General features: G+C 37.3%; 1 protein-coding gene across 13 annotated transcripts in view; it reads left to right on the top strand.

The window, feature by feature from the left end:
• COL12A1 (collagen type XII alpha 1 chain) overlaps positions 1-10,278 on the top strand; it is a 102,548-nt gene extending 92,270 nt beyond the window's left edge. For 9 of the 13 annotated variants that reach the window (XM_065056323.1, XM_065056315.1, XM_065056325.1 and 6 more), the window contains 6 exons: positions 2,480-2,515; positions 2,626-2,692; positions 4,286-4,474; positions 5,578-5,646; positions 6,683-6,853; positions 9,194-10,278. In XM_065056323.1, coding sequence (XP_064912395.1) covers positions 2,480-2,515; positions 2,626-2,692; positions 4,286-4,474; positions 5,578-5,646; positions 6,683-6,853; positions 9,194-9,363 — 702 coding nt within the window. In that variant the 3' untranslated portion in view covers positions 9,364-10,278. Of the gene's footprint in view, positions 1-2,479; positions 2,516-2,625; positions 2,693-4,285; positions 4,475-5,577; positions 5,647-6,682; positions 6,854-7,183; positions 7,243-7,955 lie in introns of those variants that run through there. The other 4 variants (XM_065056326.1, XM_065056320.1, XM_065056327.1 and 1 more) reach the window with 2 other exon arrangements.
• The last annotated feature ends 2,105 nt before the right edge of the window (positions 10,279-12,383 follow it).

Below are 12,383 nucleotides of genomic sequence, written 5' to 3'. Positions count from 1 at the left end.
GTTTTTGACTGAGATCTTAATGGCTGTTGAATAAAGAGTCAAATTACACCTTTTTTAGAGCTTCAGTACATCAGCATTTACCACAATGTTAATTATTAGAGAATGACAGGTCGATATGTCATATGGTTTAAGTTGTTAGTTTATTTATCTTATTATGGCATTTACAAGTCCATGGTCTGTTTCAGCATGCGTCTGTGCTAAGATAAAACTCAAAGGCAAATCTTTCCCCTGTGGACTTCACAGAATAAGAAAAGATACAAATCAAAGAGTGAAAGACAGAGTGAAAGAGTGAAAGGCCCATCAGTTTGATGGGTACATTGTGTACATATTAGTAACTGTGTCATTGGTGGCATAATTTGTTCCAGTGGCACATTTATGGTGTCACTAGTCTAAATCTTTCATTTGAGTCTATACAATTAATTTTGCATGAACAATCTGTTATGCATGATGCAAATGTACCGTATGCCAACTACTTAACTCACTGATGGATGAGCTGCCTCATTTTATGTGGCGTGTTATGGGGTAGGAGTATGCAACACTGCTGCAGAGAAGCTCAAACAGCATTCTGACTTCACACCCTGACATACTCCAAGGGAATTTCTTTGCACCAAACCTCAATGCAAGTCTATGAAACAGTGCCACCACATTTGAATTGTATCTGCTGTGACCTCAGTGGAATGATTTGTTGTCTCATGTTCTTGAAATTAATTGTGGGTACTGTAGGAATGTTATGAGAAACAGCTGCTGCCCACACTTAGCCTTTGCTTTGATAATGGTGATAAACAAACTCCTTAAAGAAATACTACGATGTAAAAAGCAGTAATACTTAAGATATATGTGTAACTACATGGAGAGCCTTGCAGAGCAGCAGATGACCAAACTGGTCTTTCACCTTTGAAATATTGTCTTACGCTAAGTAATTTAGGATAGAAGTGAAAATCTATTTGAACTCATACCCTTTGTGCTTGACTAACAAAGCTCCTGTGTTCTTTTGACACATTCTGGGAAGTGAATTTACAATAGGTTTTTAAGAGGACTCACTGAAGTCACCTGTAAAACTCACATTGGCCACTCCAGGAGCCACAGTTTAGGGCAAAGTTTTGAATGTACTGCCCTGGAATTTGGCACATGTGGCATTTCTCACAGTGAGTATTCAAGACCATTGGAAGGGCTATTCATGATAACTTCCTAAGCAGCTCTTGCTGAAAATGAAGATTTGTTTTCTACTTTGTTTTATATTTTTATGTCAAAATTAAAATAATAGTTTTAAAACATTTTGCAGATTTTTAGATTTTTCAAAGGGCAGCCTAGTGGCTAAAATAAATGTCTATGAACCTAATTTTCAACTTATTTTGAATGGGCATCTGCAATTTTCACAGCAGCCAAAATCATGCCAAATAGACCAAAGCAAATCATAAACACCCTTCTCAGATTATTACTGTCCATTTAAAAACTCTTTAAAAATCAATCATACCAAGCACTGTAATTACATTTTCTTTGGAAAGTATGGTTTGCTCTCTCTCAATGCTTTTCTTTGCTAGGAGTGGAATGCAAATATAAGGGTAAAATCTCAAAATGTTGTGTGAGAAGAGCACACACACAATTTTCTTGCAGAGTAGACTATGCATTCATATATCCAGTTCAACACTAAAAAACATCTTCACAGTATACCTGATTTTTTCTGGCCATAGACACATGCATATATAAAAACTAGAATCAGTACTTCTGGTTGGCTTCTTACACAGTATTGTTGAAAAACAAAATACCCACAACAACTACTAGAGTTCTCAAAGGTAAATAGAAACTGCTGTTCGACAAAAGTTGGCTCTTGCAAATGTCAATAATTATAAAGCAGCTCAAGCTGAGACATCTATGAGACTATTATAAGACTGGAAATGGTTGAGGATGAACACAGAAGCTGTCATTATAAATAGAATAAGAACTTAATGGCATCTCTCTCCGTCTTATACATCACCCCTGCATAGTGCTTTTTTGTTTAACACAGGGTCTGTTTCTTGTGGGTCCAAGGAGACAGTTGCCCTCCCTAGATGTGTTATTCTTCCTAGCTTGCCTTCTTTAATGATGAGTTGACTTAAGACTTAAAATTAAACAGTCATATATAACTCATACAAGACCATTCACTATTTACAGAAATGTGATCCCAGAAATTCATCTTTCCAATTGCCAATGTGGTCCCAGTGTCAAAATACATCAGTTCCTTTGGCCCTAGTTTGAATTTTTCCTTCAGATCTTTTTCTTCTGCATCTGTCAGTGTATTTGATCACGCACAAAAGGTCATTGCTTGTCCAGTCTTTTCTGGCACCTGCTTTAGCATGTCTGAAATGTAAAGTTCAAGGGCGACCAGTTCTGTCTTCTTGAAGGAATCAAAATGTTTTGTAAAATTGCATGTCCCAAACCTATAGGTGAGGTGGAATAACATAATTGTTCAGTTATTTTATTTTTTTTATATTTATTTTAGGGTGCACCTGGAATGAAGGGAGAGAAAGGTGACAGAGTAAGTCTACTTTAAAGTCAGTTTTTCACCAATTTTTTTAAGTAAACACTATGTCTTTAAAAGCACAGACACTTGCTAATAAAACACTTGTTTTGGTTTTGATTATTTAGGGTGACATTGCTTCTCAGAACATGATGCGAGCAGTTGCAAGACAAGTTTGTGAACAACTGATAAATGGTAAACAGTGTTGCTTGCTTTGTTTCTCACACTAACAACTTACTACTTTGCTTGTTAAAACAATGGTTTAAGGTGAGGGATATCGGCCACAGAGCATAGCAAGAGCTTGAGTGATCTGATAGCTGTCCAATGCCAATTATTTGGTGGAAAAAATGTAGCACTAAATTTTGGCCAGATACGAATGGCTAGCTTGATCATGAACTAATCTGTGACCTTTGGAAATACACATGCAAGACTAATACTAAATGCAAGTACAAGGAAGGTGAGCTTCCTTTTGCAGTCTGGTCCAAAATTACTTTATCTTTGTCATAAAATCAGTATGCATTTTCTCATTAAAGATATCTTCAGAAGGAGGGAATCAGTGAGAAAAAGAATACTCGCTGCAGGTACTTTACTAGCAGGGAAAGACAGAGGACTATTGGGTAAATACTGTGCATAGAATAAGCTGTGCTATGCAAGTAAAAATAATATTTATATAGATAAGGACTGCAAATTGAAAATCAGTCCTCTGCTGCCACACAGTGCAGCTCTGCAGCCTGTGAAAGTGTTCTCTAGAGAAACTTTCTGATCCTGAGGCAGTGCTTTTGTGATCAGTAGACCAGCTGAGGAGGACAGAGACAAATATGCCCATAAATTGTTCTTAATATTGTTTCTGTAACGAGAGTAAGTGCTGACTGAGATAAACAAATATACCTTTTGGACCTTAATAACACTTGTGTACATGGAGGAGGACAGCATGTCCTTTAAAATGTCTGTGATGGCTGATATTAAAAACACTTTTATTAGTGATCCGTCACAGAGGAAGGAAAGTACGTTCATTAATTTATTAGGTTTATTAATAAGAATGTGTTATCTGAGATCTTTTAGCATCTCTTTTTTGAACATCCTGGCCTTATTTTTATTGTGTTCAGCTCATCTTTTCAGGCTCATAGTAGGACTGGCACAGTACACTAATCCGGTAGGGCAAGACCAGGTCCCGTGTTAAGGGCCCCTTTCTGCATAGTTTCACAATGCTAATGTTTTTATTCAGGCATCTTTCTTCGGAAATAAAATTTGCCTATATGCAGAAGGTATATAGGTACAAGCCTGTGCATCCTACAGGCTTAAGAAAGTGACTTCGTAGATTGTGTCCTGCTAGCTCTCCACATGAATAATTTATACCGTGTTTGTGGTAACTTCAGAGCTCTGAAGGTACGTAGGAATATGATACTCCACCATTAGAAGTGTAACAAGTCCTTTCTGTTACTCAGAGTAGAAACAACCTCTAATCAGAATTCTGAGAGCAAGAGTGTTTTAAACAAATGCTTATTTTGTGATTTAAATTTCTTGTAAATTATTTCTTGTAAATTTCTTGTAAATTATTTTGTGTCAATGCTATTGGCTTCCAGAATTCCCCTCACTTTTCTTCTCTCCCTCCTCCATTCACATTCAGCTTTTTTAACAGACATTCATCTTAAGTCTTCCTAATTCATCTGTACTTGTTCACCACTAATTTATTGAATGAGAGAAATAATTTTTTATTCCTTCCCACTCTGATAAAAGACTTTCACTTATTTCACATGGTTTATTGAGCCATTTTCTTTCCTGTTGAAGGTCAAATGAGCCGGTTCAATCAAATGCTGAATCAAATCCCGAATGATTACTACTCAAATCGTAACCAGCCAGGGCCACCGGGACCACCTGGTCCCCCGGGAGCTGCTGGGTCAAGAGGAGAGCCTGGACCTGGAGGAAGACCAGGATTCCCAGGTCCTCCTGGGGTCCAAGGACCACCCGGTGAAAGAGGTGAGCAAATTCCAAGGCAACTGTATATTCCACAGTGGACATAGTGCAGAGGCTGCCAGAGGAGCTGATCCCTTGACCATATCAGACTAGGAAGCCCACACCTATCAGTAGCCTGGTAGGTCAGTTGGATTACATGAGGGACACTGATGGTCTGGAGGACAAGGTTCATTAAATCAGTCATTTCCTCTGCTTTCCTCATTGCTCATGTTTCATGAAACACAAGTTGGTGTAACGTTTTCACTGCTGTTTCAGGCTCCCACAGGATATCCCAGGAAAGTGAATGTTCTCAGAACTCTTCTGGCACTAAACAGCTACATCTTGAAAGGCTGTTTAGAGTAACACAACTCTTTGCAGAACAGAGTTATGACTAAGAAAGAAAATGAGTCATTACTAAGAATAAAAAGTACAAACTGAAAGAATTAGGTCCACATCCTTGGCTCTTTGCAGTACTCTGAGAGGGAAGCAGCTCTGAACTGAATTTGAGCATACGGATAAACCTATTCTGTGACTGCTTTGGATCACTGCAATGACATGGAGTGTTTTTACTGTAAGGTGCTGTGGCCTTTGCTTATTCCTGCTACTCTACTGTTGCATAGACCCAGTGCTGTGTTTTCTAGTGTATTTTTTTAGTATAATCTTTAAAAAAGACTGGAAATAATCAAGTAGGAATGAACTTCTTCATCTTGTTCTTTCTTAAACTTATTTCATAACTGTTTCTAAGAAAGTATAAAGCATCCTTTTTAGCAGAAGTATACAACCTTGAATATACCTTCCTGTTTATAGTTTAAAATAATAAGGTTATATGGTGTTTTAAGTATCTCAAAGATTTTTCTTTCTTTGAGAAAGTTTATTCACACTAAATTACCTCTGCATCCTATTTTATTTTTACATCCAAATTATTTTCCCAAATGAACATTTCGACATCAGTACAAAATAAGATTTGAACCAGCCTTGTTACATTAATAATGGGAACTAAATATTAATATCGATGAGAAAGCATGAAGAAGTATTTGTTGGTGTGTTTTCCTTCCTTTGGTTTATTATTATTATTATTATTATTATTATTATTATTATTATTATTATTATTATTTTTAATTCTGTAGGAATGCCTGGAGAGAAAGGTGAAAGAGGGACTGGATCTCAAGGACCACGAGGTTTGCCAGGACCACCTGGTAAATATTTCTGGTTTTATCAGATAACAGAAAAGTAGAGAAAAAGACAACATTTCTTCACAGGGAACCACAATACATATGGTGAATGAACATGCTTTACCTTATCCAGTTCATGTTTTTGATATGTATTAGAAGTTACTGGAAAATCCTCCAAAAAAAGGGGAATTTAAAAAGATTTTTGGATGTGACTAATAGATATTTAATTTTATCTTGTAATTTACTCATCCGGCATGCTTCCTGGTGTGAAAATGCATTTCATGAAAATACATTGTCCAAATATTTGGCAGATATTTTCATAAGTGTTATCAGATGATAGTTTTGCTGTATCTAGTTCTATTTTTAAATTGTGGTTACAGAACTACAAATTGTCCCCAGACTACAAAATACACCTACATGCAGAGTTACCAAATGACAGAGTCAGATGATTTGACTGTTGGTTTTGCTCTTTGTATCATGCAATTTTGTTCACTGATGCCTTGGCAGAAATCAGCTGCATCATTTGTTTCTGCTTGTAGTTCATTACAAGTCCCATAAGATGCTTGCTGCAAGTTGTAGCTCAAATTACTTGAAGCTTTGCTTTTCTGCTAACTGTAATAAGACTAGTTCCAAAAAAAACATTACCTCATCTATCCTGGGGCTACAGGGTAGCAGAATTAATGTGCTCCTATATTTTAATTGAAATCCAGTGTGCTTGTCTAATCTAGTAGTTTCCCTTGAGATCTTCGTATCTTACACGGAGGGGAAGTAAACCAGAGAATTCATTGATCTTTCTTACTTGGCTCAACCCCTACTAATTCAGTTTCTGTGAATAAATCCTTAAATAAGCCACACACAGGGAAGCAACTGATGATGAGTCACATTTCTAGTTTTCTTCCGTTTTTCTTTCTGTTGACCTCCATATAGCAACAAAGTGCAAGTATTTTCTCACCAAACACATAGCCTGGTCTGTGCAGTCTAGACAGCAGTAACGTTACCTCCTTTATCAAGATAACTCTTAAAAAAAACCAACCCCCCAACCCTTCAATTCTAAAATTAGGTCCACAAGGAGAATCTAGAACTGGTCCACCAGGCTCCACAGGATCCCGAGGACCACCAGGGCCACCCGGTCGTCCTGGAAATGCGGGTATTCGAGGTCCCCCAGGGCCACCAGGATATTGTGATTCATCCCAGTGTGCAAGCATCCCTTACAACGGCCAAGGATTCCCAGGTAGGTTGTGAACAAAACTTGCCTTAAATAGCCTTCACAGATATGGCTGTTCATATTGAGCTGCTTTGCTTGAGACAATCCTCCTAGCCTGGACGTACTGAATCAGGAGGAAATGGTTGCAATAAACGGGGCTGCCTTGTAATATGGAGGTATATGAGCAGTCATTTGGACTTTGATGCAGATATACTTGATGTTATGTGTGATTCACTTTAAATAGGAAGTAGTGACTAAATATTTTAGTCTTAGTTGATAATGTTGCTTATAGGATCTAAGTGACGATTTTCTTCTTCTTTTTTCCCCTCCATCCCCTCCCCTTCCAACTGTCTTCAGAACAAGGTTGAATTCTCCATGTTTCTCTTGAAAAATAAAAAGAATGCTGTGGTTGGCAATTTCCGTGTGTCTCTTTTTGAGCAATGTCAGGGTTATTTCTGCAAAATTGATACTTGAAATAAAATTTTTCCACAAAGGAAATCCATTTGATGATATAGTGCAGACAACTGAAAAACACCAGTGTCACACAAATTCTGCAGAGTTAAACACCGCAGAGTCTCTGATTAGCCCTGGGTCATATCAGCTTTCCACTCTAGCTCAAAACAGTAGGCTGCTTCTGGAATCAAAATAAAGGGTTACAGCAGCCACCCGTTTCTAGCTGGAAAGATTGCAATATATTTTAACATGGGGATCCTGCAGGACCACAGTATTGTTAACAAATTAATATGTATGCATTGCAACATCTCAAAATTAGTGTATGTGATACTACTATTGGATATGATTTGCTGATAGCATATTGTGCATGTACCCATGAAAAGAAAAAAAAAATATTTTAAATATATATATATATATGTACACACCTGCAGACTCAGTGTTGTTGGTTAAAGAGCCAGATTGTTATGCAGATCTACACAAAATTCTTACTTAAATGAAAAAGAAAGAAAATTGTGCCTGTGATTCATCAGTGTTCTCCTTTCTAGTAAGCAGCTATGTATACATATATAAATATATGCCTATGACTTAACTGTTACGTATTTAGTTGAATGAAAGTATGTTTTTGCACATCAGATGGACTTTTTAAAAGACTAACATCATCTTTGACCTGTTTCAGGTTTCGGCTAACACATTTTCTAAGTCGCCAGTGCTGCTTACAGTTTGAATACCTGAAAATCCTGTTTCTGAGATGTTTGCGCACGTGCTTATTAGAAAATGAGTCCGTATGGATATTTCACCACGGATTATGGTTTTTGAACCATGTTGGCCTCCTAGAATGGGGAGATTCTTTTTACTAACACAACTCATGAATGAGATAAAGGACAGTGATGACAATTCCTTAAGCCTGTTGCATTTCAATAATAAAACAGACAGTCTTTCTTTTTTAAAAAAAGATCCAGACCATCAAAAGCCTCAGCGGTGAAGGAGGCTTATAAAACTACTAACCAGCAAAGGTAATGCCATTAGAAGAGACAGATTTAACCTGGTAAATGACAAACGACTTATGTAAATAGTAAACTAATTGTGGCTTGTAAATGATTTGTATGGGACCGTATCTGCTAAAATCTGTTAACAACTCTTCATGATGCTTTTGCATAAAAGCCTGCTGCTGCTTGCTGTATGCCGGAATAACATCTTTGACAGCCTATGAAACCTACCTGTCTGTTGCTTGTTCCCAACATGTCTGAATCGGGGCATGTGTCTTTTTTCTATATGTAATCTTGTTGGATTCTGTAACTGCAGTTATAAATACCAAAGTTTTATAATTATTTTTCTTCTGTTTTGCTGTAGTTTTTGGTGTTCCTGAAGCACCAGCTGTAACTCGGTTTGTTACGAGGAACAGCATGAGAAAATGACATGTACTGTATATTGCCGCTGGTGACAGTTATGTCTACACTTACTTTCCCATTCTCAGAGAAAATTAGTATATGCCAAACCCACCTGTGTACTATACCTGTTCCATGCCTTCTATTAATTACACAGTCTAAAATAAAGTCCAGTGTTTTGATTTACTGAAGTAGCTGTAAAATAATATTTTTATTTTATTTGCTTTCATGTTTTTCTTTCTTTTAAAATAATGGGTCCCCTTGCCTAATTTAAGACCCTTTCTTCATTGTTTTGCGTATGATAAATACAAAACCTTTCAAAATGAATTCTAGTCTATTATTTTACTGCCAAAAATTATTCATGGCTGAAACTAAAAACTACCCTTCCCATGAACTATTAATTTATATATTTATTATGTGAAAATAAGATTGGACTAACATTATGTAGACAAACTAACTTTCGTTGTGTTTGTGGATTCAAAGACATGCGATAACTATTATGTTCAATCGGACAACTATTTTCAACCAGAACCATACGTGCCTGAAAGCGGACCCTATCAACCTGAAGGTGAACCCTTTGTAGTACCTATGGAGTCAGAAAGGAGAGAGGACGAGTATGAGGACTATGGCGTTGAAATGCATTCACCAGAATACCCTGAGCACATGCGCTGGAAAAGGTCACTGTCAAGAAAAGCATAAACAAATCCATTAAAGATCTGTGTCTTGTTTGGGTTTTTTTGGTTGGTGGTTTTGGTTTTTGCTATACTTGCACTTGCAGATACCCACAGGGAGAGTGCATCAGTTCTTTTGCAGTGTAGCTTTCTGGTCTTTTCATATCAGACGCACCCCTGTGTTGTGTCTTGCTTGTGTGGGGATAGCAACATGTGTACGTAGAGAATTCATATTGCTCTGGAAATGCTTGTAAAATACTATTGCTTATAGTAGCTATATACAGGTTAATAACGTGCATTCAGTTATCTCAGTGCTGCCTTTTCATTAAAATACTGTAAAAGCAACCAAATAAAAAAAAAGGAAAACCAAAAAACCAAACCAAAAATAACCATAGAGCTGCTGCAAATTTTCTAAGGACTGTCTGCTTTAGCTCTAAATTTTTCTTCTTTCTCAAACGCATGTTTGCAGGTCAGTCAGATCACAGGTCTACATAATCTAGTTAAAAAGGAAACAACATTTTCCCTCTCCTTCCAGTATCATTGTCATTTTCTTACTTTCTTAGTTACACTTTGCAGAGCATATACTGCTCTTATACATCTCCTTTAAACACCACAAACATTAAGTAGCTGAAATCATTGTATCAACTGGATACAGTTTAATAATGCCTAAAATCTCCTTGTTTTTAGACACAGTAACATTTATGCCAAATTGCAGTCAATCCTGCAGAGGTGGAATTGCATGTTTATGTTGTATATTTAGTATGGAATTTTTTTCAGAATACAATGTTTCTTAGTTATCAAAAGCAGTTGGAAATTGTTTGCAAGACTATGGATATAGAATTGCTGCTTTTATATTTTAACTGCAAATTGTGAATTTCACTGCCTTATATTATTTATTTCTGAAATGAAAGAGGCATTTTTCAATAAAACTACTGAAAATTTATATGTGTCTGTTCATTTCTTGAAAGGTGTGTTGAGAATGATGTGTGTGTGTTCTATTAGTGTTATTCACACAATCATTTGGAAATGCCAAGTACCAAAAATCAACTAGAATGGGAATAGTCTTCAAATAGGCTGTGACATCTAGAGGTGAGGGGATGGAAGGAGGAGAGACTTCCCCTGTCTGAAGTATGAATAAAACTTCTAACAAATTCAGTCTGCAAGGCATTTGGTAAAGAAAACACATGAGAGGCTCTGAGCTTCAGTTGTCAATTTCTTTTTGGATTTCTGATTGATGGCTGTTGCTGAGAATGAGACTGTCTGCCTGAGGAACTGCTTGAACTACCATGAGTATTTTAAGCCACACAAACTTCATTCCTCATGTGCTGTGAGCATTGTAGCCATGGCAGCACTGAGTCCAGTATTAGCAGCTTGCTTGCCTGAGGACATGGGTGTCTGGTGTTTGCTGAGCTCCATCCTGCTGGGACCGTATGTGAGCTGACTACTATCTGCTCAGGAGGTCATCTCTATCTGCCAAGTGTTGATCACAGGAATGGCTGTGATGTAGCTTTACCTAGAGAGAGTGACAAGGATGATTTGGAAAAAGAAACAACGAAAACTGCAGTGGACCGGAAGAGTCACTTGCTAACTGATGGGTTGATGGTGAGCCTTCCTGTCCATGGTATCTTAACCAATGTCTGTCTTACAAGTAGAAATGCCTTTTGCCATAGGACCTGGAACACAGTCTTTTGACTTCATTGGGAAAACTGGCATGTCATTTCTTAGGACCATGCAAGACATCTGTCTTGCACATAAGTGAAGCTAGATGTGCAGGCTGGCTTCCTGATCACTGAATTTTACTCCACACTGGAAGCTATATGACAAATATTAGCATCCACAAATGGAAATTATACAATAACTCCATAGACTGCCTGGCTGGTTATCAGTGAAATGAACAAACAAATGGCATTTCAAAGAGTGATCCTGATTATAGCCATATGCCCTTTAGACTGCAGGAGAATAATTCTGGGGTGAACTGAGGAGCATTTAAAGGAGAACCAAAGCTATTCATTCTTTATGTTTTCTTCTAATTGTGGAGAGTTAAGTATCAAAAACATGTCCTGCAGCCTGATGTGCAATAAAGAAACGCATGTGTCTGGCAGAAATTTAGAGAAGTGATTAAAATATTTCTCTGAATTGTCTTGCATTGATCTCCCATCTGTCTTCTTCTGGCATTAAATATGTCCCTAGGACAAGCTTAACCAGATGCCCATGTTTTCATAAAAAAAGATTCCCTTCTGTCTTCCAAACAGAAAGTTTTGCAGAGGCAATTCCATTTAAAGTCTATATTTTAAATTATTTTTTTATTTCTTCACAAAATATACGCAGTGTCTGCTAGCCATGCCTCATAGTCTTTGTGTTCTTTATTATTACCAGTCTTAGTAGATATGCTGCTATTTGATTGTCCGGTGGCCTGAAATATTTAAGCATTCAATAAAACCTCAGCTCATTGGTAGTCAGTATATTTCAATGACAAAATTTTGATCACAGATCTGCAGGATGGCTACTAGTTCTAAGATGTGTATTTTCCTATTGACACAGAATTATAATGTATGGATCAAGACCATCCCTGAACTTAGAGAAGTGCTGACAAGCATTTGCATTTCAAAACAAAGACAAACAAACAAATTAGAAATGCTTATGCTTAAACCTGGTTAACGTTTCTTTCACCTGTGCCACAACGCTTGACAGAGTCATCCTTCTTCTGGCAGTGCATTTTGAAGTAAAAAGGACTTCCACTGTCTCATCCAAAATCTGGAGAAAATACTTGAAATGTTTGGACAGCATATAAATGAGAGTTTACTGATGGAGGCCAACAAGGAAGAACAACTCAATTTCCAAGAATTCTCAGGGGAATGACTCTCGGGGGCTGAGAGGTACTGATGACACTTCTGGGAAAGCTGTTGCAAAGCTGAGCCAAGGGAATCCTAGAGAAATACAGATGCAAAACAAATAGAAACAAGTCTGAGTTCCCAAATATCTCATGCACAATTGAGCAGTTTGCGTAGTCTGGTTGTTTTAAAGAAGGAAATTGTTTAAAAGTTCAAT

The sequence above is a fragment of the Columba livia genome, chromosome 3, assembly GCF_036013475.1.
Source record: "Columba livia isolate bColLiv1 breed racing homer chromosome 3, bColLiv1.pat.W.v2, whole genome shotgun sequence".
NCBI lineage: Eukaryota > Metazoa > Chordata > Aves > Columbiformes > Columbidae > Columba > Columba livia.
This window is presented reverse-complemented; position numbering and strand designations above follow the sequence as displayed.